General features: G+C 47.9%; 7 protein-coding genes across 7 annotated transcripts; 2 read left to right on the top strand and 5 right to left on the bottom strand.

The window, feature by feature from the left end:
- Positions 1 to 398: 398 nt before the first annotated feature.
- On the bottom strand, positions 399 to 2,423 carry BP5553_01734 (uncharacterized protein; the record flags this gene model as incomplete). Its single annotated transcript, XM_032010357.1, has 5 exons — positions 399 to 896; positions 949 to 1,046; positions 1,096 to 1,614; positions 1,664 to 1,973; positions 2,253 to 2,423. 5 exons carry the CDS (start codon positions 2,421 to 2,423, stop codon positions 399 to 401), a joined length of 1,596 nt encoding a protein of 531 aa, XP_031874411.1.
- A 3,353-nt stretch (positions 2,424 to 5,776) lies between these two features.
- Positions 5,777 to 7,016, bottom strand: BP5553_01733 (Concanavalin A-like lectin; the record flags this gene model as incomplete). Its single annotated transcript, XM_032010356.1, has 2 exons — positions 5,777 to 6,858; positions 6,923 to 7,016. The coding sequence occupies 2 exons, from the start codon at positions 7,014 to 7,016 to the stop codon at positions 5,777 to 5,779; spliced, it is 1,176 nt and encodes a 391-aa protein (XP_031874410.1).
- Positions 7,017 to 7,706: 690 nt separating this feature from the next.
- On the bottom strand, positions 7,707 to 8,773 carry BP5553_01732 (uncharacterized protein; the record flags this gene model as incomplete). The annotated part of the gene is made up of 3 exons (XM_032010355.1): positions 7,707 to 8,192; positions 8,258 to 8,454; positions 8,611 to 8,773. 3 exons carry the CDS (start codon positions 8,771 to 8,773, stop codon positions 7,707 to 7,709), a joined length of 846 nt encoding a protein of 281 aa, XP_031874409.1.
- A 2,983-nt stretch (positions 8,774 to 11,756) lies between these two features.
- On the top strand, positions 11,757 to 15,417 carry BP5553_01731 (uncharacterized protein; the record flags this gene model as incomplete). The annotated part of the gene is made up of 2 exons (XM_032010354.1): positions 11,757 to 13,046; positions 13,096 to 15,417. The coding sequence occupies 2 exons, from the start codon at positions 11,757 to 11,759 to the stop codon at positions 15,415 to 15,417; spliced, it is 3,612 nt and encodes a 1,203-aa protein (XP_031874408.1).
- A 3,161-nt stretch (positions 15,418 to 18,578) lies between these two features.
- On the bottom strand, positions 18,579 to 19,691 carry BP5553_01730 (uncharacterized protein; the record flags this gene model as incomplete). The annotated part of the gene is made up of 2 exons (XM_032010353.1): positions 18,579 to 19,119; positions 19,387 to 19,691. 2 exons carry the CDS (start codon positions 19,689 to 19,691, stop codon positions 18,579 to 18,581), a joined length of 846 nt encoding a protein of 281 aa, XP_031874407.1.
- Positions 19,692 to 20,349: 658 nt separating this feature from the next.
- On the top strand, positions 20,350 to 22,336 carry BP5553_01729 (Zn2 DNA-binding protein; the record flags this gene model as incomplete). The annotated part of the gene is made up of 5 exons (XM_032010352.1): positions 20,350 to 21,144; positions 21,193 to 21,462; positions 21,513 to 21,616; positions 21,684 to 21,970; positions 22,029 to 22,336. The coding sequence occupies 5 exons, from the start codon at positions 20,350 to 20,352 to the stop codon at positions 22,334 to 22,336; spliced, it is 1,764 nt and encodes a 587-aa protein (XP_031874406.1).
- A 1,806-nt stretch (positions 22,337 to 24,142) lies between these two features.
- Positions 24,143 to 26,028, bottom strand: BP5553_01728 (p53-like transcription factor; the record flags this gene model as incomplete). Its single annotated transcript, XM_032010351.1, has 4 exons — positions 24,143 to 24,263; positions 24,375 to 24,748; positions 24,807 to 25,761; positions 25,874 to 26,028. 4 exons carry the CDS (start codon positions 26,026 to 26,028, stop codon positions 24,143 to 24,145), a joined length of 1,605 nt encoding a protein of 534 aa, XP_031874405.1.
- Positions 26,029 to 26,550: the final 522 nt, after the last annotated feature.

Genomic DNA, 26,550 nt, shown 5'->3' with positions numbered 1-26,550 from the left:
CCCTGTTGACATGCCATGAAGTATGAAGGTCGAAAATAGAATAAGCGGATCAAATGAGATTTTATGTGCTGGAGGGCGTTTTGACGGCAATAAGATAAGTCGAATAAGGTACCTGCAGGAAATAAATCTGACTGAAGATCGCCAAGAAACCGTACGCCGCGTTGAATTCTTGAACTTCGGACCATGTGAGCCGAGTCGAGATGTGCGGTTTTTGTACTGTGGTATCTGGTGAGCGCGTATGGTTGATGTGACATACATGTTGGGCAATGTAAGGAAAGAGGCTATCGACAAACTCCAAGCGGCGGTCGATGTCCAACGACGTCTTCTGAGATTATAGACACCCATTGGGGTAGGCACTTCTAATCCAGGACGTCGTTTAACTTCCAGCTCCATTTTCACTACAAATAGTTCTGTAGGAATTTGATAGGATCAGTTCGATCGTAGCAACCATCGATGGCACCTCTGTCGACATTCCACCAAATAAAGGGGCCGGACATGGTTGCCACATCTTTCGGGTCATCGTAAAAGCCCCACCATCTCCCAACAATGCAGCGGCCACCGGGGAGAACACAACCTTCGTAGCTATAAGCAATTTGACTGTCGACAGCTCCTGGCTTTGGGTAATAGAACATGACGAATGTGATGCGCTGGAAGCCGTGGAACCCTTGTTGATGCGGAATGCCATGGATGCGGCCATAAAAGTATCCAGTCTTATCTCCGTCAGATATGCCATAGAAATTAAGGATCTCTGGAGCCGTTGGCATGTTACGTCTACTACGGCGACAGGCCGGAGGGGAGGTAGTTGATCGGAAAGGATCGCTCGGGATGGAGCCTTCAAAGGCTGGGGGCCACACCTTCGAAGAAAATTGTTTCTCATCGAAGGAGATTTCGATGTCCTAGAAATTTCAGCTTGCTTCGAAATCGAAGATGAAAAGAATACGGGAGTACCTGGAACGTCTCTCCTAAATCTAATGAATCCGAGTAAATGCCGCTATCCTGGCCCCTATGATTCCTCAGCTTGAAAAGCTCGCTCTCGTCCATATACACTATAATATATCAGCAAAAATCGTCGATGATGGGAAAAGAAGCACCCACTATGACAACCTTTCCAAAAGGATCCCAGAGGCTGGGTTCCCGCCTTGATTCGGCCAATCCATGTTTGAGGATACTGATCCGACGGAAGGAAATTGTATGCATGTGAGAGTAGGCCTTCTCCGACAGTCTTGAGGTGAAACTTAAAAAAGTTAACCACATTCAATAACCACAGCACATTGACATTCTGCATGAATTTGCCAGTGAATATTGGTTGAGCTTCCGATGTAGCGTAAGTTTGAGCTTGGGACAAGTCAAAGTGAGAGACCTTAGCATTGCAAAAGTCTGGGTGCAGAGATATTGGCGTGAGGATCAATTGAACAACGAAGGCAAGTGTGCCGTCCTCCTTGGCGGACACGATATCCTTAACGTCAAAGTGGCTCTCAGTATTAAGGACGGCATCAATAATATCGATATATGTGCCGTTTCCTGTGTCAGAGGTCATATCACGTATAAATTTGATATTTCGGCCTTCGATAGTCTCTCGTCCCCCTTCATGGACAACCCTTTTGGCATCGGATTCTATAAAGAATTAGCAAGCCCTGAGTACAGTAGTCAGGGCAAGGCTTACCGATAATAAGGGTCCGCAAAAGGTCCAGCCAGTTTTTCTGGTTGAACAACTGTGTCTCACGGGCTTCATTGCTTATCCGGCCTGCGTACTGCTTCAAGTTGAAAATCGTGACCTCATTGGAAACGATGTGTCTGTATTTGTACTTCTTGAAGAGCGACTGATTGGTTTCACCATCGCTATAGTCATACTTGCGTAGAAACCGTTTGCGCCAGACGCTGGTGGTGACCGCGGCGCTGGCAGCGTGGCAAATCCGGGCATATTTAGCAACGTCGGAGTCATTTGGCAGAAACTCCATGATCAACTGATGGAGCTATATGGAGCGCACATATTAGCTGGAATCTGGATGGTCGCAAATTTTGAAAACAATGTGGTAGACAACTAATTTCTGAAGACTTGTAGTCTGAAATAACCTCTGAGCGATATGCATCGATACTGAGATTTGGCGAACATATGATTGGGGGGGGAATTACCCTGCTTTGCTAGAGAAGCCAAGCAAGAACAACTGAAGGGGCTGAATAGGTGAAGAGGTAGGGGTAGATCGGCAAAGTGAACTGGACCCGTGATATAGGAGCTATATGTAAGAACGTACCTCGAGGGACAACGACTTGAAGGCTTTGCCTTCCGCACCATCCATGATCATTATATCGTTTGAGAGGGTAAGGGAGGAAGTTTGGATATCAATCTCCTTCGAACCAGTGCAGGCTATGGTCAATGGTCTTTGACGGGCCTGGAGTTTCGTAATGGACCTAGTACCCGCCATTGTGATGAGAGAACGATTGATTTGGTGGCTTGAACCTGAGAGGAGTGCGGTCTATGGCTTTGAAAATTAAATGAGAACCAATCAATCGAGTGTTTTAAAGATGTCAGATTACTTACAAGATTTGTCTTCTGAGATAGAAGTTGATTTGGACCTTGTACCTTGTACCTGAACTCCGAATCTGATTTGGCCTGATCTCGCCCTTGTGAGGGTGCAAAATTACCTTGGTGCAATTCTCAGGTTGGTAATTTCAGAGAGCGGTGGTAACTGAATGTGTATAGGGCTCATGCAATCAGGAAAGAGTATCTCGTGCACTGAAAGGATGTTGAGATTGTGGTGTAGGTGGTCAGCGAAAGTGAAGCGATGCTGCGATTGCCGAATGGGAAACTGAAAGGTTGCGGGTAGTAAGGGGGCTTCCGGGGCTATGAAAGATCCGCCGGCAAATTTATACAGTTGTCACCGCTCGTTCAGCGGTCAGCACATTGGTGATATTAAATCTCCAGCTTTTAAAGGTGAGAGGCGACGACAACATGAAATTGGTAAACGAGCGTAGAGAAGGTCTACTACTTGTTTGCGTCAATTACTATTGACGATTCTTGGGAAGCATAGAAGTAGAGAAGTAAGCCGGTGGGAATGAAGGTAGAGCCTTTAGAGTAGTTACGTTGATGTTGGGAATGGACATGTGGGTTTCGCCTACAAAACGAAAAGGGGGGGGGAAAGAACGTTGGAGCATCTGGCAAAGACCAATTGCCAACATGAAAACCACATCGCAAAGCAATATAACACGAGGATAATGCCCCAAGTACATTGAGAATTTGATATCTACGATAGAGATTAATACTGGCTGATCCATATCCAGCATTTCCTCAAAAGCGGACGTATGACTAATATTGAAGCCTCGGAAGAATACTCGGTTCTAATGCACCGTTTCAACATTTAAAAGCGAATAATGAAGACTCCATATGTCTATATGGAACATGCAACAGAGCCCGCGTGTACTGCACAGCTTGTACAGTGCCATGGAGCTACCAGTACGCCTTTATAAACCACTTAACGATACTACAGTTGATCGGGGCTCTCTTCGACGCGTCGCAGGCTCTACAAATGCTCGCTTTATCAACGTTCTCCTTCCTGACAGATACTGGAATATAAAAACCTTACGGGGTTATAAACCCGGTTTCCTTGGACAAATTTGAAGAATGAGATGGAGCTCGGCCGTATTCGCATTGTAACTGTAATTTCCAGGCCCGAGGCGCGAAGACTCCGTTGAACTCTTGTTGTTGCGTTATTATATGATTACAGGTATTAGCGATGGCGTAATTAAGAGAGAGTCTACTTCATATGAGGATAGGAAGTACCGTCTTCAAACACTTTGTTCGTTGTCTGTCATTGGTCACATGACTGTCCCCTTTCCTCCTCTGCCTACCCTACCTACCTACCTACCTACCTACCTACCTACCTTAGGTACACAAATCAAAATAAGTAATTTGGGCATTAAGGAAGACAAGGGCGGCCACTTGGCTAAGTGGTTCGGGTCAAATTGTCTTCTGGAGAGGATCGATAGGCCCAAAAAAAACGACAAAACACGACAAAAGTCGACAAGAAGATGTAGGTAATCGACCGGGCCGAACTCTTTTGCTTCCGGGGTATATAATAATATTTTTGCCTCTTTTTCCTGTCTCCCTGTTTCGCCTTTATTATCTCGAGATCCTTCTTTTTAACTTCGCTAACTCAAGTATTGTGGGTTGCGAGTTGGCGAGAGTGGCCACCGCCTACCTAGGCGAATTGCCAACCGCCTGTGTAGTTAATCAGCCTCTGCTTTTGTAAGAGGATCAATTACTTTTGCTGTAGAGTATTACTTAAATTGTACCGCGACTGTGCAGAGTACTGCCAACCTGCTAGCCCGCCAGTCTATGTTGTCTGGATAGGGGGGGAGGGGGGTCTCGAAGAGGGGGTAGACGAATTACAACCGGTGCTTGTGGAACGCATTGTAGTATAGTACTATAAGGAAAGTTAGAGGCCGGGGAAGTCGACGCTATAGGCACGTTTCCCGCTCGTCTATATTATACTGCAATTATAATACAACTTCGTGTAGAAGCTCAGAAGATTCACTCTTTTGAAACGTCGTCTCGAGACGAGAGTCGATGCTAGCGGCCGCTCCTTGAACCACCTCAGCAAGGGGGGCTTGGGAACCTTCACTATCTCTCCTGTCCAACGTCTCTATTTCTATTGAGAATCAAAATCACTTACTTAAGGTAATATCAACAAAATTCCGCCGCTTCCCTCGGCCTTGATTAAAAATTGCTGCCCAACCTACCTAAAATCATATCCAACCTAATAGCTCACCAAAGTCGACAAGCCTACTATGATTCTGCCAGGCTGTGCTACTAAGTTCCGTTGCGTTACGACCGCTCACCAATTCTAGTTTCTGCCATGTCGTTCTGCCAGGCGGCATAGTTTCGTTGCGTTACGATCGCTCGCCACCTTTTGATTCTGCCACTACTGATACTTCTACTATCTTTATTTGGTCAGGCATCTATTTCGTTGCGTTACGACCGCTCACCACCTTTATTAGCTCTGCCGGTTGATTCTGCCAGGCTTAAAGGCTTAAACCTCTAGTTCTACCAGGCGGTACTAATTTCGTTGCGTTTCGACCGCTCACCACTTCTGGTTTCTGCCAGTTATTTTGCCAGGCGGCATTATTTCGTTGCGTTACGATCGTTATTCACCACCTCTTATTCTGCCTAGTACATGGCAGGTAGATGGATACCGGCGGATGAACTGATCTTCAATGTCGACTAAAATCCTATGAGTTTTTATCCTAAATGAACGTCAAATAAGGACTTATACAGGAAAAGCCCTTTCACCTTAATAACCTGTCCGTGAACGTTCATTGCCATAGGCCTTGTCATCTGAATCAATAAACAGTTTTATACCATGGCAGCTTGTCTTCTCACCTCGTGTTGTGCTGAATAGCCGAGATAATGGTTTGAGGAAGGTTGTCACAAAATGTTACGCTGCTAGAATTATGGGTAATTGTAAAATTATTAAGTTTCTATAGACATGCCTCTCGTCCAGCTGATACAAACTCCCCTATTCTTCCTATCATCATCAAATTATCTCGCTCATCCTCCGAGTAGAAGTAGTGCGGTGATATTCTAAACATTCATGCGAAAAAGAAAATCACCAATAATCACGCTAAGCCTCAAGACCATTTGTAAATGTACGGTTTGGGGGGGATATCTTTGTATTTCAAGAACAATATCCGAATCAACCCAAAGCCTCCACGCGCCTCGTATTTGTTTTCCCTTTCCCTGGTATCAAGATAAGATCATCCCTCAGAAAATTCTCGAGGTTTACATGACGAGGTAGCCGAGTCCGAGACCCAAGGCCATGACGGACATGTCCAAGAATCCGTACTGGCGTTGAGGCTTGACGGAAGAGGCGGCGCTTGCGCTGGTCTGTGCTGCTCCACCGGCAGTGTTGGTTGCTGAACCAGTGGGGTTGGAGTTTCCGTTTCCTCCGGCGCCAGTTGGGGTTGCGGTGGTCAGGGTAGTGCTGTTGGAACCAGTGGGAGAAGCGCTGCTGGTGCTGTTGGCGCTGGCAGTGGGCTTGGCTGAGGCAGAGCTGCTGGAGTTCTTGGTACTGGTGGCGGACTTGGAGGCGGAGCTGGAGCTGTCAGAGCTGCCCTTACCATCGCATTTGCCGGAGGACTTGATGCTCTGGTAGCTTCCGGTCAAATCGCCGTAGGTGTATTCACCGCCGCAGCCGTAATCTTGGACGGTAACAGACTTGACGAATTGGGAGAATGGCCCCTTGGTGAAATCAGCTGGTCCACCGGCCCAGTCGCAGGTACCCTTGGTCTTCGGGTCCGCAGCGGCGGCGGCATCGGCACATCCAACCCAGCTGCCCATCTTGACCTGCATAGGGGTCTGAGGATAGTTGGCACCGCCGAGGGTGAGAGGATCATCGTATGGTAGGGTGCGAACGACTTTGCCATCAATGCTCCACTTGATCGACTCCTTGGTCCAGTCGATCTCATAAGTGTGGAAGGAACCGAGGGGATCGGCCATGTCGTGGTAGATGGCACGGTTGTAGGTGGTCGTGTTGCCCTTGCCGAAGAAGTTGCTCTCAACGGAGGTATCGGTAGATCCGATCCACTCCCAGTCAATCTCATCGAGATCGTCCGACTCGAGGATGAAACTGCTCACAATTCCGGCTCCCGGGGCGGCCTTCAACTCAACGGTGACCTTTCCGAACATGATGAACTTGTTCATTGAAATCGTAGGTGCGTTGGTCTTGGTCTTGATCTCGAAGTTGGCACCGTTCTTGGCATCGTAAGAGAGGGTGGTTCCATCCGCGAGTTTCCAGTCATCACTCTTGCCCTTGGTGAAATCGGTCGTGAGAGTCGTGCCTAGGCCAGGGTTGGAGGGGCAGGCTAGTTTCATGTTAGCTGTGTTCCTAGATGTTTTCGCTGTGGAGAGCAATCAAGGGTGGCATACTCTTCTTTGTGGGATCACAGTCAGTGAAGGTCTGGGCCTGAACCAGCTGAAGAGCTGCCAGGACGGCTGCCGCCGCAGAGAATGTAGTACGCATAGTGTATGGAGTTTGTTTGTTCTGTTTAATCGGTTGGGGTCGTTGTTACAGGAGGTCTATAGACGGAAATGCTGATAGCAAGAAGAAATGGTAGCACCAAACGAGTGTGGTTGAGATAGACAGTGGTGAAAGATGGGGAAAGAAGAGAGACGAGGAATGGGCTCGACTGAAATACGAATAGCAAACACTCGAACGAGAGACAAGACGGGGGGACGTGGACAGGAGGAGAAAGCCCCTTTCATAATAAATAGGCGCACGAGTACGTACAAGGTCAGCCAAGCGGCGCCATGCTCTGGTTCCTTACGGTCCCTGCAGCGACAAGCCCACCATCTCTCGTTTTGCCCTGGGCAGCCTGGCTTGGACAAACACTGCTCCGCCCCGAGCCCCTTAGGGGTAAAAAGAGGCTATGTTGATTGGCTTTATCACCGTCCTTCGCGGCGGCAACCACTCAAAGAAGCGCAAAATGGGCGTGGCCCCTGATGCTGGCCCTGCACAGCTAATCTGCTTATGGGGGCTTGAGCGTCATGCTGGAATCCGGAATGCAGGCTCCAATGTTGGGGCTGTTGGTCCCACCGTACTTCACAGAGCGGAGTAGAGTGGTGCGTGTCCTATGTAAAAAGTGGTCATTATTATTGTACTCGTAGGATAGCAGTGTTGTGTTGTGTTGTGTAGTGTCTTGCGTAGTGAAGTCTAGTGTGCCCCACAAGCGACGCTCAAAAGGATGAGACTCGTGGGAGTACGAGGTCGTCGAAGTGGCACCGGTCGTAACAGCGTCTGCCAGCCTGCGTGGCGATCAGCTCTCTTCCCGCTCACTTGGACCTCGTGCCAGTGTTTTGGCTCTGCTCGCCAGCCTCTTCTTGCTCCACGGCGTGCTCCGCCCTGGCTGTTTGTGAGGCCACTTCTGGCTGTCCCGGCGTGGCCGCTGGCTGGCAGTGGCTGGAAGGGGCCTGGGAAATTCCTGCGAAACACCGCCGTTGACCAGTAGCGACGCCGTGTGACTCTGCCAGTGTCTCTCCTCCAAAAACGGCCCTTAGAGCCGCAACGCTTCGATTCGTGGTGCGCTTGAAGGGTTTCGTGTCCAGGACCTCCTTGTGTCAGCTGGGAGGCCGCTTGGCCAGATTGGGCATGATATCCCGTATTCGCCAGCTTCGCCAATACGCTAACACCAGTAAGTGGCTGTGCAATCAATAGAGTATGATGATAAGTTATTTCCGGAACTTTGTTTTAAGGCTGCATCATACTCCATATCTTCGTGCAATGCCTGTGTTATTCCTCGTACGAGTGGGTACGGTGCTGGGAGGTGGACTTTGGACTGACAAAGTACTGACAAAGTCCACGATGTGAATAGCATCATGTTGCCACAGAGGCCTGGACGCAGCATACCACTCCACACCACTTCCCCAGGCATCAACATCAACATCAACATCCTCTGCTGACACTGCAAGAAAAGACATAGTCACGTGCACGACACACCCTCCACATCCTTCTCAGGATTTTGTTCACCTTCCCGTTGGGGAAATTTAGAAGGAAGATGGATGAAAAGTTTCATCCGTCGTTTCATCTCCTTTTCCTTCGCCCTCGCGTCACTGCATACGGCGAGTACGAACGACTGGCGCTGGATCGCTCAGTCTGCCGAGGACTGGGTAGGAATCCGGAGAAGTGCAGTTGCAATTCGACCAAATTAAATTAACCCGCCTGCCAACACTACCAACTCCGATTGGGCTACTTGGCGCTAACCCACCAGCTATTTTACCCATTATTACTTATTATCTTGGTGTTGGTCAAATCTCGCTCTTGGCCTGCGAAGTCGCTGGGGGAGAATAATAATAATTTCATTTTATAGAACGCATCCTTTGCCTGCTCCGGGTGTCACGTCGCACGCACTCGTCATTTGATGCAGTTGAATATTCTCCAAGTCCGGGGAAATGCCGTGTCCAGCACCACGTACTATAGCAACGGGCGATATGCGCCTTAACACTTGCCCGTTCTGTTCTTCATTCGGTTCTTCATTCTCACTTTCAAGATCTGTTTGTTGTGCCTTTGTAAATGTCATTCCGCACTCTCGTTCGTATTCGAAGTGATACGTTACATTTTTCCCAGTGGCTGGCCAATGCGCGGCCAGAATTCGACTGCCATCTACCTGCATATCTAGGGGTTGGCTGAGTCAAACAAACAAACATCACTGGACCTGCCTCGCTCGAATATCAATTTTCCCCGCCTCGGCCAGAACACGCTGGCTGAGACATTGTCAATTTTCTTGTATTGCTTCTCGTCAAGTTTTTTTTACTCGTTTCACAGAGCCTCGTTCAGCCCCAGCCCAAAATATCAGTTGCCAGCGAGACTGCAGCTGCAGCCATTCGGACGAGTGACAGAATATGACTGGCTAGTTTCCGATGACAAGTTCGGTTTTTCGATGCCCAAATGCCGTGGCAATTCTGATCTCTTGATCAATGTTAAAGCTGGTCCCAAAGAGTTTCGCCTGACTAGAATCCCAAAATTCCGCATATATCAGTGAGCGACATTGGAGACAGACGATAAGCTCTAAGTATGCTCAAAAGCACGCCAACCCCGCCGATTTGAATTTTTTTTTGGTGGTGGCCTTTTTGTCATCCAAGCTCAGCCTCACCAGCGGTTGCTACACAAATGTGGACAATGTTGTAACGCAGAGACTCATTTGCGAATAGCAATAATAAACTCGTAGGTTACCGTGCATTTCTTAAAAAGTCGCTAGCTCTGAAGTTGCAAAATCTCCTTTCTCAAAAGTTAGCCAAAGGATATGGGTCTTTCCCGGCCTGCCCAGCCTCCGCAGTCGTGCCAATCAATCCCCTCAACTTAGACGGTTGAGATATATGGAGCATCCGAGTAGTTCGATTGTTTCGATTAGGGATGTATATGTCATGAAATGGTATTATCAAATTTTACCAAGACACAAGAACGAAAGATATTTAAAGTATCCGGCGCTTCTAGCCTCTTCAACTGGCGAGACATCAGCGTGGGCTCTGGAATGCATATTAGTTTTAATACAATTTCAATTTCTATTCTTAGCTTATAATGTTTTCTCAATCGATGAATTTGCCTAGTAGACAATTGACAAGTTACCTTAAGTTGATAACCACGCTGGGTATCGAAAAATACAGGGCGTGAAGAGACACTTAAGCCTCGCCAGAGAAAAAGGCATGATCAAATAATCACAAACCCATAACTGGAAGTGCCATATCCAAAGGTCCATGCCGCAGTTCTCTGGTTCTTGAAAGAGGGCAGCCCAGGTCAACGCTAGCTAAGTCAAAATAATGGCGTTGCTATGCACTAAAGTTGCGTAGGTAGCTCCCGTGGCTTTTTATAGCTCCCGACAAAGAAGTCCTCCTATCGCAAATCTGACTTTGTACCGATTATCAACTCTCATCCTGTAGACGCATTGGCCCGGCATATCGCAATTCATAGAGCCGGAAGCCAACTTCCAGCCATTCATACCAACATTAGGTCTTTTGCTCCACGTCAGAGAGATGCAGATAGAAAGTGAATGGTAAGATGTCTTGAACAAGACAGTCTCCTATATATCTTTGGAAGGCACTCGGGTAACACTTTTAACTAGTTTATCAATCTCAATACAACAATCTACAGTCGTCACCTCATCTTCCTCTTGGAGGTTTACCCCTCCGGGATTAGCGACTGAGATAAAGGGCGGGAGAAATCATCTAATCTGCGATCGCTATTTCTATCCCCTCATCTTCGATCAGCGCGCATTTGATACCATGCTTTACACGCATATAGAAAGTCTTCCCGAATACACACGACCGGTTCATCAGGAAAGCAAATTCTAGTATCCAACTAACCTTCTATCTAGACGAGTGGTATATTCTGGCTAGGTTGATCCATGCTAAGTCGAGGCCACCTTTGGCTATGTTGAGGCCGCCATGGCCAATTACACCCAGGGGTTTCCTCAACTACCGTAGAAGGTGTAGCTCGTGCAATCCACCGATATACGTACTTTAGTATATTCGAATTATTCGCAGGCAGGGCCGATTATACCGAACAGCAGAATGGAAGCTATTCTCAACTCCTATATAATACACGCTGCCGCAATAGTCGATTATCCTAACCTACCTAACTAGCTGAACTAACCTCTACCTTCCCCTACTAGACTCTAAGCGAATTATAGTAAATTTAATTAATAGGGGAGGGGAAGGGTCTAGCTAGAAGGTGTCAAATTTATATCTCAATCTGGGAATAGCCTCATATTTAGCGACGGCGACGACAGTGATCTCCCTACGATATTGCGAATAAACCAGAGAGCCGGCATTGGCACATTACTCGAGCCACATATCCTATGGCGGTGGAGTAAATCCCTAGGTGCAATTGGCCTTGGCGGCCTCGACTTAGTCGCAGTCTACTCCGTAAGACTTAGTTGTATATCGACAATGATAATCAAGTAGGTTTATCCTTGCCAGGGGAATCTCTTATTACTTATAGTGTTATCGCAGGTAGGCTCCACGTGATATTTTACATGCGCTTAGCGCCATAATAGTAAGTCCGGGTTAGCAACTTAATCGCACAATTGAAAGTGAATTGGATTCTAATTAAGTTAAACAAATAGTATACTTGCGAACTGCTCTCTTCAAAACTGATGGCGAACGAAACTTCAACAAAACTCGATTGCCTACCTCTAAAGCACGTACAATTGTCAACAGGTGGACCTCACTCGATTCCGGGTCTCAGCTACGGGGCTTTCTGCTTCCTAAAATGATCAACACAAGGCCTCGCTCCATCTCCTCTCCCGGCCCGGATTTGGAAGATACCACAGGAACATTGGTGCGCCACGCGAGATCTGCATCTTTTCAAGGCAGGTCTTGCTCCGAGAGTTCTAGGAAAGTCACCAGTGATGCTTTTGACGAACTCCTCATTCGGTTGCGGCAGAAAAACATTTCCACGGTGCGGATAAAAAAGCATGGCTTCCAATGGCTTCTCGAAAGATCACAAAGATCACCGGGTGCACTTAGTATCTTCCAGTCGTTTCATGCAACGCCCATGACAGTATCAAATCGAGAACTAAAAGAGATTCTTAACCTGGAAGTCTCCTCACGTTCCTCGTCGCCCACAACTCCTGGTCACCACTTCTATTTAAGATCTTGGTCTTTGTCCGCCGATGGACTCTCGAAAGTGTTGAATTACATGACCGATAATGAAGACACGTTTTCTGAAACTGCTAGATGGCGAGAAATCCTTGAGCTACACGACAGCAACAACATCTATCGGCCGAAGAGTTTCACGATTCGGTACATTGGGACTTGCAAGGGGCCTAAACGCCCTTACGATCGCTTTGTCAAAGATATTTGCGGCCTAGATCAAGGCATTCTCCACGAATTTATGAAAGTAATGCAACTTTTGATGCCAGAAGAGTTCCAAAATGCTGAGGTACATCTGATAAGTGGAGCATCGCTCATATTTCAGGCACAATACCACGCGGATGATATCGAAAGAGTTCTGATCGAGTTTTTCGGGCACAAGACTCTACTAAATCGCCAGTCTGGTGGGAAGCATTCAGCCTATGTCCCAAACAGTTCTGATACTACCAATTTCCAAAGACTACATACCAGATTCTACAACAAATTTCACCAAAACAGCTCCATCGCAGATGGTGAAATGTCTCAGAAACTTGGCTTGTTTTTCGATCGATTACATGACTTTGCCAACATAAACCCCATGATAACAGGAACTAATATCCACCGGTATACCCACTCGTTGAAAAAGATCCAAATGGAGCAAGCAATTCCCCGGCTCTACCGCGGAACCTTTGCACTGCATGTGACTTTGGGGAGAGACATTACTCTGAAGGATTACATTTCGGAGCAAGCTTTCCTAAGAGGAACCTCTCGGGCTGGGCAACTTGCAAAAGACTTTTTGCGGCGGCTGGCTCACGCTGAAGCGAAGAGCAATGGAGATCCTTGGAATGATTCAGACTTTGATGTCTCAATTTTTCCATTCGTCAATCTTTGGCCTTGGTTGAAGCACCAAGGACTAGAGGTTGCCTGTGTAAGTTCAACTTCTTATTGAATCGAAAACTCGTCTAACTGCGATTTAGTCCTTCACCCGGAAGTACATGCAAATTGTTCGCCCTCTGGTCTTGAGCTCCCACAGCCGACGCGTCTGTGCGATTGTGCAGAATAACCTTCTTCCCGAGCATGGAGCATTTTCCAACTCCTTCATATCTCAAACTGGGGAGCTGGCACTTCAATATTATTCGGAGCCAAATCCAGCAGGAAATTTCAACGATGAGTATGCCTATATACACATTCCCCACATCGACCCAGGAAGGGATAAATACGGAAGCTTGGTCACAGAACTGAGGAGGGTCATAGACCTCACGAATCAACTGACCTTCCTAGTCTGCGACATAGCTATGAAAATTATCGATCTCAATTCAGACAAATCTATTACCCAAAGCCGGAAGGAGCTTTGCAATACCATTCTTGCTCATACAAGAGCCTTTCTAGAAGGATCAGAACATGGTCGGCGCTTTACCCACTCTCTCACTTCAGCCAAGAAAGCTCTCCAGTCTCGCTTTGCAACTACGTACAACAGAATATCTGGAGAAGATGCTCGCTCTATTTTAAGTGGCAGAGGGAGAAGTAAGATAAGAGCTATGGGAGAAGCAGAAGGGGAACCATACAGTCCACAGCGACGACAACAACTAGAGAAACTTTGGGGCCAACATACTGCCCTCCACAAAGTCATTCCTTTCGAATCGAGGAATAATGAAGTATGGATCAAAGAATTTTTGCCACTTCAACAACAGCAATCGTACTTTTTAGCAGCAGCCAGTCGCCTTTCACCTGACGATTACGTATCTTACATGATTGAAATATTCCGTCCATCTTGGGCAGAGGAAGATTCATGGCTTCGCACGATTGGTGTTACAACGAAACTAATTATGCTATCTGGACTGTGGATTCACAAACAGATGGGGGTCAAAAAAGACTTTATAAAGAGGCATTTCCCCGATGAATTCATCACCACTTCGCGAATGCAAGGACATGAGATCGGCGTGCACCCAGACAAGGGTAGGTTCACATTGCGATGGAAGAAGATCGATGGGACTTCGGTCAACCTCCGCTTGACTTCAAGCGTTTCAATCCCTAAAACTGAGACTGAGATACGCGCTATATCATTTACGGAACATGGCATCGATATCGTTGATGCTTGGGGAGCTCCCTTTCGACCAAAAACTCACGACGGGAACTTCATACCAGCTACAATTCCTCGAAGCTCATTTAGAAATTTAGAGAATGGGCACATCTTGATTAACCTGTGGACAGAAGTTCTCAAATATCGAGGAATTTCTATACCTTCTCTAGAAATTAGAGGAGACATGAGGGTTTGGCAAGGCCCTCTGGGAGTGGCCAGGATATCAGCTGTTGCGAAGAAGGAAATCCCAATTCAGAATCGACCGCCTAAGCTTCTTGATGCCAACTATCTTCTCAACAAATTTTTAGACGAAAGATTTCCCCAAGGAGGTGTTTTTCGCACTGCACCAAAAGATCGAATTCCTACATCCACGGAAGACCTGCAGGCTTTCGTAGCCTTTCTCCGAAGTCCAGAATACGCTTTACATCCCTACACAGAAGTTTGGCTTGCAGATTTGGGCAGTAATAAACCAAAAGTTGCTGTTCTTTTCAAAAATATCCAAATCTACAGGGAGTGCCGGAAGGAACATAGTCAGAAGTACCAAAATCACTTAAAGCACTTGAGGGAAAAGCAACGTTACGTTGGGGAGACAAGTTTCCATATCGGCCCGAAACAATCGCCAAATGGTTATTTTGCACAATCAACAAGTCTTCTCAAATCTACCAGCTTATTGACGCTTATATCTCAGCAAAACCAGCAAAGATCGCCAATCAGCGAGGGCGGAGGCGGAAACAAGACTAGCAAAAGCCTCCCATTGGAAGACAACGACCGATTTAAAGCATTTCGGCATTCCACGCAAAAGTCGACTCCGTCCTTGGCCGGCCATTCTCATTCAGTATTCCCTTCCAAGGGGGGAATTCAACAAGTCCATCAAGAGGAATTGCACGGTAACGGCGAAAGGAAGGCGAGAGATGAAATGAATGTTGAGGCTAAGCAATGCTTTATTGAAGATGGAGATCAACCCAAGCATTCCAGATACTCCAAACCTGTGCTTTCGTTCACTGATGAACCTCATCCATTCTTGCCCCCCAAGACCAAGTCCCATGCATACTCGCGAGACGGACTTGGTGGCGCGGCCAACACTGAAGACGAGAACGACGTACAGATGCGAGGCATAAAACGTCCAATGGAAAACGATGAGCAACTTCAACACTGCACTTACGCAAGCAACTCTCGTCACGAAACTAGAAGGCGGAAAGAGAGGCGGACAAGAATGTAACTCCGAGCTAGTGCGATGAGGTGCACTTTAGAGATAATTATGGCTGAGCCTGCTCACGACTTTGACACTTTGCTCCCGACCAGCTAGTTTCATCATCATCATACATTGCAAAAGGCACTCACTAGCGAAAGTCTCAGAAGTGGTTAATATGATACATGTGTTGTAACCGTTAAACAATAAATGATATTAAACCTGTCTCAGATCTCTACCTGATATTACATCCGTAGCTGTTGCATTAGCCGTGCGGAGCATGCCGAGCTGTTGTCGATTTGTCGCCGTTGAGTTGAAGCAAGTGGGTTCTTATGAAATTTTCTTAATCATTCTTCTAGAATTTTTAGACCATAGAGTTTTCTACAATCTCATTGCTCAGCGTCATATAGGTAATTTGGAAGACATATGACTATAGGCGTGGTGAAGATAGTCGGATTTCTTGTGGTTAAATGCCTCATTCTTCAGAGCTTGCCTTTAAAATTGGATCTTGATCACTTACATTAAAAGTTCGAAGTGAAATCAGGTATTCATATTTAATACTAATACTTAAGAGCACAACTAGCCTAACTAGCACAAACGCAAAAAGACTAAGAGTGCGAAAATGGGTCTTTGATAGTTCTAGGAGTAGTGAGAGGTCTTCGAGACTTCAATAGTATATAGTGAGGGTCTTCAACAGTGAATAGTGAGGGTATCTAACGATACGTGAACGCCATAGATGCTGTTGCAGAGGGGGAGTTTTTATCCGCGGGGTACAACGGCGGAGTGATCCAGCTTAGAGTGAATGTCCCCTCGATCCTAGGACTTTTCACTAAAATTTCCGCACTCTTGAAATTAGAAGAAGCGGAGAAAGATATTTCGATCCTTACTACTACTATTACATAACCCTTTAGTTTTCTTTGGATAAAGAACAACAACCGCTAACTTATTGAGGAAAAACATTTCGTTGACGAGATTGCCATTTGGAAATACGACTGCAAAGTTAACCCGTGACACTAGTTGCCCGAGGATAAGGGCGCTCGGTCTCGAAAGAAGGCTATTGTTAGGCCGGAGGTGCTTGAGTTAAAGGTTATATCAAAGTATTAGTATTCTTATACTATTTAGTTATTTAGGAGAATTTAGGAGAGTTAAACGGAGTAAGGGGAGAGATGTTGATAGGGCGTTAATAGTTTCGAGGCTGGTGAGGATTGAGGCAGTATATATTAGGAAAGGGTGTACGTTTCTGAGGAGGGGAATAAGCAAAACTAGAAGGACGGAGGGAAGTAATGTGCCACCAAAACATGTTCGCATTTGCATTCGCACTTATTTAAATACGGGGCCGTGGCGTTAATCTTGGCCGAAAAGGACGCTAGAAGCAGTTGAGTTATTTATATTAAAACAAGTGCTTCTCGTATAAAAAGTAGGGACTAGTCAAGTTCTCGGAGTTAGGTTCTTGATCAAGTTAAGAGTAGGAGTTGATACAAAGTTTCAGGAGTGTATAATGGCACGTGTTTGATCTTCAGCTCTTAGCGCCGTTTTTCGGCGTTCAATCAAACGGGGTTATATAATAAAATAAGTATTTTTCTCTCAACAATTGGGCGCTGTGGCGGAGTGGTTAACGCGATGTAAGTGCCACCCAACATGTTGAGACAACTTGAACTAATATCTCTCAGGCCCTGCTATTGAGCAATCAAAACAGTGAAGGCATTTCTTTCGGGAGCAAGAGTTCGAATCTCTTCGGCGTCGGCGCAATCTTTTTTCTTTTTTGCTCTCGAGTACTCGCCTACGATTATATAAGCGAAAAAGTACTAGTAAAGTCTATTAAGCGAATTTTTTATTTTTATTTTTTATAGCTCTCTTTAGACTTCTACAGATAATACTGAATGAATTACAGAGAACGATGACGGGTCGTGACTCGTAACGCCTGTCCGAAGTAGAAGCCAAGAATAGTAAAGTACGCCGGGGAAAGAATAATTAAGACAACCAAGGCAGGGAGAGCGTCAGCTCGATAACGATAAGAGCGATGTCGCCTAGAGTAAAACAAGGCGGGCGAGAAGAGTTTGATCGATTCCCACGATAGTAATAAGTAGATACTGTACGAACGACTCGTCGAAAATAGAGTTACGTGTAACGAGGGGATCCAAATCGGCTCCGATCCTTGACAACAGTGGAGCGAGAATAGCTATTATAATATTTTAATTAGTTTAAAGAGGTAGCTATATTCTAGACTAATAGGTATTAGTAATATTTATATTTACCCAGGTAAGTAGATAATATTGCAATTATAACCGATTCGCGAGAGGGTTAGAAGAGGAGTATAATCCAGCTGACTCACCAGCGTACGCGGCTCAGGGCTCGGCTCAAGGTTAAAGCAGCGACTGCTCAGGTCCAAAGACGGAAGATGGGCTTTGGAGAGGTCTAGTTTCGGCGCAGATTATAGAGGTAATCCGGACTTGGCAAAGGTCAAACTGACGGGTATTTCGCTCCAATATGTTCAGGGTGGGGAAACTCCATTGGCCTCCATTGGACTATGGCGGACACACGAGACCCGCTGGTCTCGCTTTGCAATCTTATTAAATGGGAGTAGGCAGCCGTCATGGCACTTCCAGCTGGGGTCCTTTGCCCTGGGTGATATCCGTCTTATCGCCGTCTCGTCTGACTTTCCTTTTTCGCGGATACACCGGCTCGTGGGGGGGATGGAAGGAGGCTCCCGGCCGCGCGACGGTGCTTAAGGGTTTGGCCGGTCCACGTCCCGCCGCCCCGGACTTTGGAAAAGTGCGAAGCTCTGGGATAACGGAGGAATCACATGAAATAATCAGACGGCTTTACGGAGGTAAGGGAGAATGACGTTTTGGCGGACCGAGCCCATAAGCGACTTGCGAGTCATAAGGCGACTGGAAGCTCTGAATCAAGCCATTTCCTGAATCGGGCTCAGAGACAAGCTGCAAAAGACTGTACTGTACGAAGTAAGCGCTCTGGTTGTGGTGGTAGGTGTGCTGCTTAATTTCTTTAGGCTTTTGATATCGCTTCCACTTCCGTGTCCTGGGGAGAGTCGAAGCGCAGGGGCGCTAGCCCAGGGGATCTGGCTTGACCCTTCCACGTTCCCCTATGTGCCCTGGGCCCTGGTGGTCGCTACTTATCAGATTGCGCTCTCCCCTTGGAAGGCTCAGAAGAGTAATAATGCGGTCTCGCCTTCAGTATTTCTCTGACACACTGGCCGACTTATAGCCGGCACATCCTCGGGCATGCCCCAGTCGGCGTGTGAAGCACCGAGTGCTCCGTAAGAGAACGAGTTCCTCCGTGCGAGCGAGCGCAAACAACTTGCCAGTATATAAGCGGGCGCGCCTTGGCATCTGCACCTCCAAGCCGTAGTCCGGCTTGGCTCCTTTTGGCTGGAGAGCGCTGTCCAACTCTTCCACACGACTGGGCGCCTGTGGCTCTGTGGGGACTTTGCCTAAACTTTGCACAAACGTGTCGGGAGTCGGGCCATCTGCTCTGGCGCAGGTGGTATGTAGCGCTCGCAGGCAGTAATATACTGATAAGCCTTGGTCCCTTGGGACTTTGTCATGGCCCAGCCACTTAATTTCACATTGCTGATTCCGGAGATGTTGACAGTTCGGTGGCTTAAGCGGCGGGAGCTTTGTGAAGTCGCACGCAGCTTCCTTTGCACTTCGGCGTCTTGTCAAGGTGTACGGAGTAGAGTTGTGAGGCCGCGTATGCTGTGGACCGGTGGATCTGTAAAGTTATGCGGCTTTGAAGCTATGAAGCTACTCGAGTATAGAGCAAAGCAAAGACGTGATATACCCTGACGGTCCGCGGTTAGGGTTGCTCTCGGGGACAGCCGGCTATACAGTACTAAGACCTATTTAGTAAGGACATGTACAACTCTGTACTAATAGCAACCACCGTACTGTACGAAGTACGTACGTACGCGCTTTGGGGAGCAATTAATTAACTATTAATTAATAACCTTGGTGTATGGTTTACTGCGCTGGGACTGACCCACTACTGCCTGTCAGAAACTGCACAGGATCAGCCGTTATTTCTCCCCGCAAAAGAGCTTGTGCTTGGGGTCCTGGGACTCCTCGTGTTGTGCTGGGGGCTATTAGTATTGTACTTCGTACTGTAGTGGGTATAGGCTGGCCATGAAGAATATTACCATTGCTATTACTGGCGCTGGCGCTCTCACTGGCATGATTAGCTTGAGCCTTGGGGCAGTTGGGCTGGCATTTACTGGCACTTGCAGGCAGATTGAACCCCAACTTCCTCCCCGCAAGCCCCGGAACCCGCCCACTTCCACGCCCCATGCCGACCAAGTCTATTACTGGATCCGTCTGTAAGGGCGGAGGGGCGTAAGGGCTCCACGGGCTCCACGTCGACCACCATCCCCCATATACACTGCTTTCTCCGTCAAACGGTCTCCGTCCCAAACAATGGTGTCGTCAACATGGAGGCTCAGAGCCTTTCGACCTGCAATCAATGTGGAAAGAAGTTCCAGCGCAAGGCCCATTTGCTGCGCCATCAACAACAGCGTATGTGGAAAGCCGCCGTCCTCCTGCTCCCCTTCAATAGCTTCTCTTTCTCGTCCCTCTTCCTGGCCCTCATCTCCTCCGCTGTGGCTGTCTAACTGCGTGGCGTAGATTCCGGCGACCGGCCATATAGCTGTAAATTCTGCTCCAAGACATTCAAGCGCAGGTATGTACCTTTGTACCTTTGTACCTCTGTACTTTGGCCTTGGCCTTGCACTTGGGACTTCTGCTTCATGCGTCGCATCCCCAAAGACGATTTATACCGGTACTGGAAGAAGTATTTGCTGACCTCCCGGCTTCAATAGCGATGTCCTGAGGGACCATTTCAGTCGTTGTGAGCGGCGGGGGAACTCTGCCATCCCCAATTCCCTGGAGAGGGGCCGCAAACGGCATGCGTGCGACGAGTGCTCGAGATTGAAGGTCAAATGCGACAACAATGTTCCGTGTCGGAAATGTAAAGAGTTTGGGCGCGCATGCGTCAAGACGCGCTCTTCTGCAGGTCAGTTACCGTCACCGTGTTTCGGGGTGGGGGATTTTGCGCGCGGAATATCTGCTGATATATAACCCTTTCCTTACAGCCGCCTCGAGCCCTGACAACCCTTCCCCAAGTGGCTCGCGGTCCACCCCGGATATTGGAGGTTCTGATCGCAACTCCATTGGCTTCCTTCTCAATGGTGAGGGCGAACGGGATTTCATGCGGGAATTTCCCAAGTCCACGACCCTGAGCCCGCCTAGCCATGCTGCAGAATACCAGAACTTGATGAACATCGCCGAGAGCATTGAGCCTCCAGACAGAAGCATAAGCCAAGCCCCGTCGGCATATGACGAATATGGACAGCTGCTCCCGGAAAATAATCTCAATGCTATGCTCAGTAACCTGGAATTCGGGAATTTTGAACGGCAGACGCAGAACTGGCAGATGCCGGGAGAGAGCATGATCCCATGGTCCGGCCCCGGCGTGCCCTTCTTGGATCGTAACATTCTTGAACAGAGAGCGTTTGATATCAGGGAGAAGTTGAGATATACGGCGGCCGCAATAAACCCGCCAAACCCTGCCTCAAAAGAAGTGCTCGATGCAATCGAGCTGATCACCGCAGAAAGAATTGCTGTAAATACCAAGTTGTACTTCCGGCACTGGCATAAGCATGCTCCCATGGTCCACGAACCCTCGTTCAATCCTTGTGTGGCTGCTTTGCCGCTGGTGTTGGCCGTGATGAGCGTTGGCGGGATGGTGGGTTGACTCGTCCTCGTGGATGAACTATGCTAATCGGTTTCCCAGTATTCAAAAGAATCAGACGACGTTGAAAAGCTTAAGTTACTTTTGGACACGATCGAATGCTACGTCTTTTCTATTCCAGGAATAAGCGACGAATATGATCTTCCAGGCCGCACGTACATCGTACAAGGCGGAAACTCGTCCGCTGATTGGCAGCAATATCAGATGGAAGAGTTGCAAGGAGCCTATCTTATGATTGTTTTGCAATTCTGGACCGGAAATCCCATTGCCAGGATAAGAGTTCGTCAGCAACGGTTCCAAAGGATCGTCTCGGTAAGCACCGTTTTCATGCTCTTTTGCCAGCCCACACTAACACATAACAGATATTCCACCATCTGGAATTACAAGCCGTCCAGCATTCACCGACTTTCCAAATCACAGACCAGCAGTCATTCCGCAGTTGGATCCGAAAAGAGTCCTACATCCGGTGAGTTGGTCTTTCGAATCCTGCAAATTGTTGGATTTTCACGCAACGAAGATACTGATTTGGCTAGAACCGTTACGCTCGCAGTAATGCTAGATCATTCATTTGGCATCTTCAACAACGTGTCACCGCGATTCCAATGGGCAGAGCTAGACCTCCCATTTTCTAGTGACGACCGCTATTTTAGCATCGCGAATTACGCTGAGTTACGAGCTCAAGGCTTATACCCACAACTCAGGATGAAGATCAAAGATGCATTCCTCATTCTCTTTTCTGCTCCAGACCGCGCGGACGAAGAACTGAATATCCTCCGTACAAGCAACCTCACTCCTTTTGATATGCAAAGCCTCATTCATTGTATGTCTCAATTTACCTCCATCCACTTTTCCCCTCCGCTGCTAATATGCCATCAAAGATCTTTATACCCACGTCTGGAAATGCACCTTCTCGAACCCGCTAGTTAGCCTCCCAACAACCAACATCCCAGAACTAGTTCTCCCTTTCAGGGCCGCGATGCGCAACTGGCGCATCGTCTGGGATGAGATACGACTGTCAGTCCCAGAAAGCGAGTGGAACAAGCTCGGATTTCAAAGAACGGCAGAGACCTATTTCGATGCCGTGAATTCGATCCTAGACATGTTCGAGAGGCGCAACGGCAAATTCCCTCCACTCCCAAGTGATTGCGAGAAGGGGACTCATTTGAAGCGACTACTGAGTTTCTAACTGGGCTGCATGGATGGATGGATATGGGAGGCACAACATGGGCATTTCGAGCGGACCATTGCATGGATGGAGTACATGGGAAGGGATTTGAAATGTCCTGGAGGCACCCGTAGATATATCACTTTTGCTTATTTTTTGTACAGCTCCAGGCCTGGAGTGGGCGTTGGATTATTTGGGAGATTGGACAATGTCGTGTCCGATCTATAGCTTGCCAGAGTTTTTATATATATTCCCAGGGTGTACATTCTGCATTATCGAGGAGGGGATCCGGATGGGTTTATACCGAGCACTTTGTATGGATCACTTCAGTTGTGGTGGAGCTGCCCTTGACAGAGTCTGCGGGCTAAAATATATATATATTTGTGCTATATTTTCGTATCCTCCTGTGCGCTATTCTCGACCCTGTCGCAACTTCCAGCTACGTCGTTGCTTTCAGCAGCCAAAATCACACCCACACATCTCGGCTATCACAAATGAAAAAGGTGCCCAGGACTGGAGAATAACCGACCGCCGAATCCGCGGTTGCGGCAAACACTGATAAATAGCGCCTTGGACAACTCCTCCTCGCCTCCTCTTCTCCACGCGTAGGAAAAGCATATGTGTGGGGTAGCGGAGCAGCGGAGCAACTTCTTCTTAGCTTCTTAGCTTTTGAATACTCTATTTCGACACGGAGTTAGGGCTTATAATATTTCCATGTGGGGTATTAGGTTATAAACCCCTCCGGACTGACCCAAGCACAGTTATATTATATCCTTCCTAATCCATCCTATCCTGCTTTGTGTATAGGTGTATAGTTACCTTAACTGTATTTATTAAATACTTGGCACATAATAATCCTCGTTTTAGGAAGTTTCCTAGTTTCTTCCTAGTTTCGTCGTTATTCCAGTATCCACGCTCTCGAACTTTCGGTATCTATACTCCCCTTTATACTGTTGGTTTTTCAAAAATCCCTGTGCTTTTAACCACTAAGGAAGAGAGTCTTGGGTTATCTGTCCGTACACATAATGCTGATCCCGATCATTGTACGAACAGCTGTTGAGCGTAGACTTGCTTGTCCGGCGGAGGAATATCATGTGGAAGCGTATGGAGTGGTTTGGTACCTCGCACGGAACCTGCAATGATAGGGCAGTACACAGTTGCATGTGCACAGTATATCCATGTACCGTGCATCATATATGGATAACACAATGGCCAATGATTGGTAAGATAGATAGGTAATATGATAACATCCTCCAGAGACCTGTCAAGAGAGCTGGGAGACCGGTACATAACCTACCTACTATTGACTAGCGACTCATTAAATCCACGACCAGAGAAGCTTGCGAAGAATAGACCAGGGGAACCATGGCGTGGCTAAATGGCAATAGATTATCTGAGGTAGATACGCTATATAATCTGGTTAAAATAGCTTCTTTGAATGGGCTCAATCTTATAACGGTGTCCCCCCGCTACACAAATGACCATCGTTCGACCGAGAGCTTGCCTTCTCTTGCTTAATGCAACCGATGCGTTAGGACTTTCACCGTGACCATAAACCCCCCTGAGATACCAGACTATAAATTCCCTCATCATACATCAGCATGCAGGGCATGTCTGAAACCGATCCACCATTCTGCCTTCCGTATCTCAGTACAAAGATGGCACTCTTCTGAACGTGATTGAAAGAAGGCAGCCGGGGCCCTTCATCCAACCTCCCGTTGCATGTGGCAGGTTGATCACTGTCCACCTATTGTTGGCGAAGATTGAACTCCCCTGGGATGGTCCTTTGACACCCGATGGTTACCTTTCTGTAGAGCTATATTCCTCTCAATCATCTGCTGAGAAGTATCTTTTGGTTTTATTTTTTACTTGCAGTGCCTTCAAGTCTGGTGGGATGATGGTATGATGCACCACATGGGGTCGATAGATGGCATCCACAGGCGGCATCCTGTAGCCTATCAGTTGATTTGTTTCAAAACGATAACGGACACCAAATAGAAAAATATTATGCGATTGGCCAAAAGGGAAGCAGAGAACACAAATGAGGAAAAGAACGTACCAGTCATCTAGACTCAACGGGAAATACTCATATAATAAATCCGCATTCTCGGCCGGACTGCCTATCTGCGCCCCAAGGGCCTTTTTCTTCACGTCAGGACTCTTGTCCCCAGCATTCGCTCCTCTCCCATTTTGTCCTACACTCTCACTCTTGCGCGTGTAATCTTCATCAGCGAGGGAGAGATCGATGGGTGTAGCTTTCGAATTCTTGCTTGAGGTTTTTGAATCAGATTTCCAACGTGTCTTGGGAACAGGAGGTCGAGTAACATTGGACGAGGATGAGAGGGTAGGTTTCTTCGCGGGACGATGAAGATCGGGGCTAGAAGCTGGAGGCATTGACATGGTGTTGTTCCATTCTGGGAGGTCGAGGGGTTGCTGCTACATGTCAACGTTTTCATTCGATGAGATGGCAAGTTACAAGAGGAATACACACCTGCGGAGCGTTTGGAGCATAAAACCGATACGAACTATTCGCAATGCCTGGATCGACCTTCATCTGCGGACTCGCAGCAACATCACTCATTGTCCTCTGCTTCGTATCTGATAATTTCCTCTCGCTGAGGGGAACGTCCTTCCTGCTATCAAAATTCCTGGGGCTTCTTCCCCGCACAATGATTGGCCCTCCTCGAATTTCTGCCAACTTTATATTTTCCCCAGTAGCTAACGTTGCGGTTAAATTAATTTGGATAACATAGTGCTGCTGTAGCCCTTTCCTACGTCCATTATTCGCAGTGGCATGTTTGAACTGTAGCCGTTTCCAGGCGATCGGAATTGACACTACGGCCGGATCCAATTCAGGATTCATGGCAAGATCCAACGGCCATTTTGGCGGGGCTGCACCAGCTTTATCTTCGCTCGATGCCCCAGCAGCAGTTTTCCAAGGCACCGAGATTATCTCCGTGCTCTTGCCCTCGATGCTTTCCAGGGCTGAGATGCTCGCCGTGAGATCATATAATGGGACCTGCTGCCCCTGCTCATTGAGCATCCGCGATATGCTCCTCGATAAAGATATAGTTCCTGATATCTGGAAAAGATTGCGCCGGTAGCAGGTCAATTCCATCGGACGCCCCGTTGTCTCACCCCCAAAGACATCTTCGGCTACGAAGAACATTCCGTAGAGCTCGGCGGTCATTTGAGGCCATGTCTGCCCGTGGTCGTCAAGAAGAGTCGCCTTCATTATGGGGGCGCCGAAACCGAGTAATTTGGTATCGAGGGTCTGCGCCGTCGGTTCGCCATGCTGGTTATTTGCATCCTCGAGCGGATTCTCGAAGGGGCCAGATTGGTAGGAGAAGGGATCTTCGAAGGTGGCGGAGAAGGCATCGGACAGCTCGTAAGAAGGCGTGAAGGGTATGGATGGGAGGCTGCCAGCTATATCGTCTCTATGCTGCCTGCTTCAAGCATGTTAGTAGTGATTCGAGTCTTGCCTTGACAGATGTTGCATCTGAACAACCCCCGGTGGCGGGATTCGGGGAACCGATGATGAATGAGCGATGCACGTACAACAAGCTGTCTCCGTCGAAAGTCAAATCGGGATCAAACGCATCCATGGGGACCAAGGACCCGGCGTCTGGGCCCGTCAATCCCAAGCGCAGAATATCGTTTGAGTTGGAGGTTGCGGAGCTCATGGTCAAGGTATCATAGCCAGCCATGTCCATGGCATGATTGGCGACGGAGGGTTCAGTGGGCCGGGACGAATGAAGCATGTGTCGGTGCAGTGGCAGTGGCAGTGGCAGTGGATGTGCGCATTATTGTACAGAGGCAGTCGGAGGCGGCAGGCGGATTATAGGATCCAGAGGCTGGATGCTGGATTTCTGGATGCTGGAGAGCGGTAGGAGGATGTGGGTGTTGTGCTATATTGTGCTATATTGGAGTGGTATTAATCTTATAGCGACCGACGGCGTTGCGGGGGCGGCGCGAGGCGGAGGATGGTCAAGGTTTGGATGAAAGCCGTTGGCAGAGGGGGAACGCCGCGTGCAGCCCGGGTGCGTCGTGCAGCAAAGCCAGGGACCGGAAGAGGAAGATGGAAGATGGGCGACGGGCGGCGGAAGATAGGAGCAAGGCCGTCTTGGTCTTTGTCCGAGAAGGATTTCTTGGTAGAGGAGGTGGTTTTCGTAGCACTGGTACAAGCGCTCGTCGTAGTTGTGCTTCGTAGTGCGACCATTCGGGTGAGTGGAGCG

The sequence above is a fragment of the Venustampulla echinocandica genome, assembly GCF_003357145.1.
Source record: "Venustampulla echinocandica strain BP 5553 chromosome Unknown scaffold_0, whole genome shotgun sequence".
In the NCBI taxonomy this organism is placed as follows: Eukaryota; Fungi; Ascomycota; class Leotiomycetes; order Helotiales; family Pleuroascaceae; genus Venustampulla; species Venustampulla echinocandica.
Note: the sequence above shows the minus strand (reverse complement) of the source record. Positions and strands in the feature narration are given on the sequence as shown.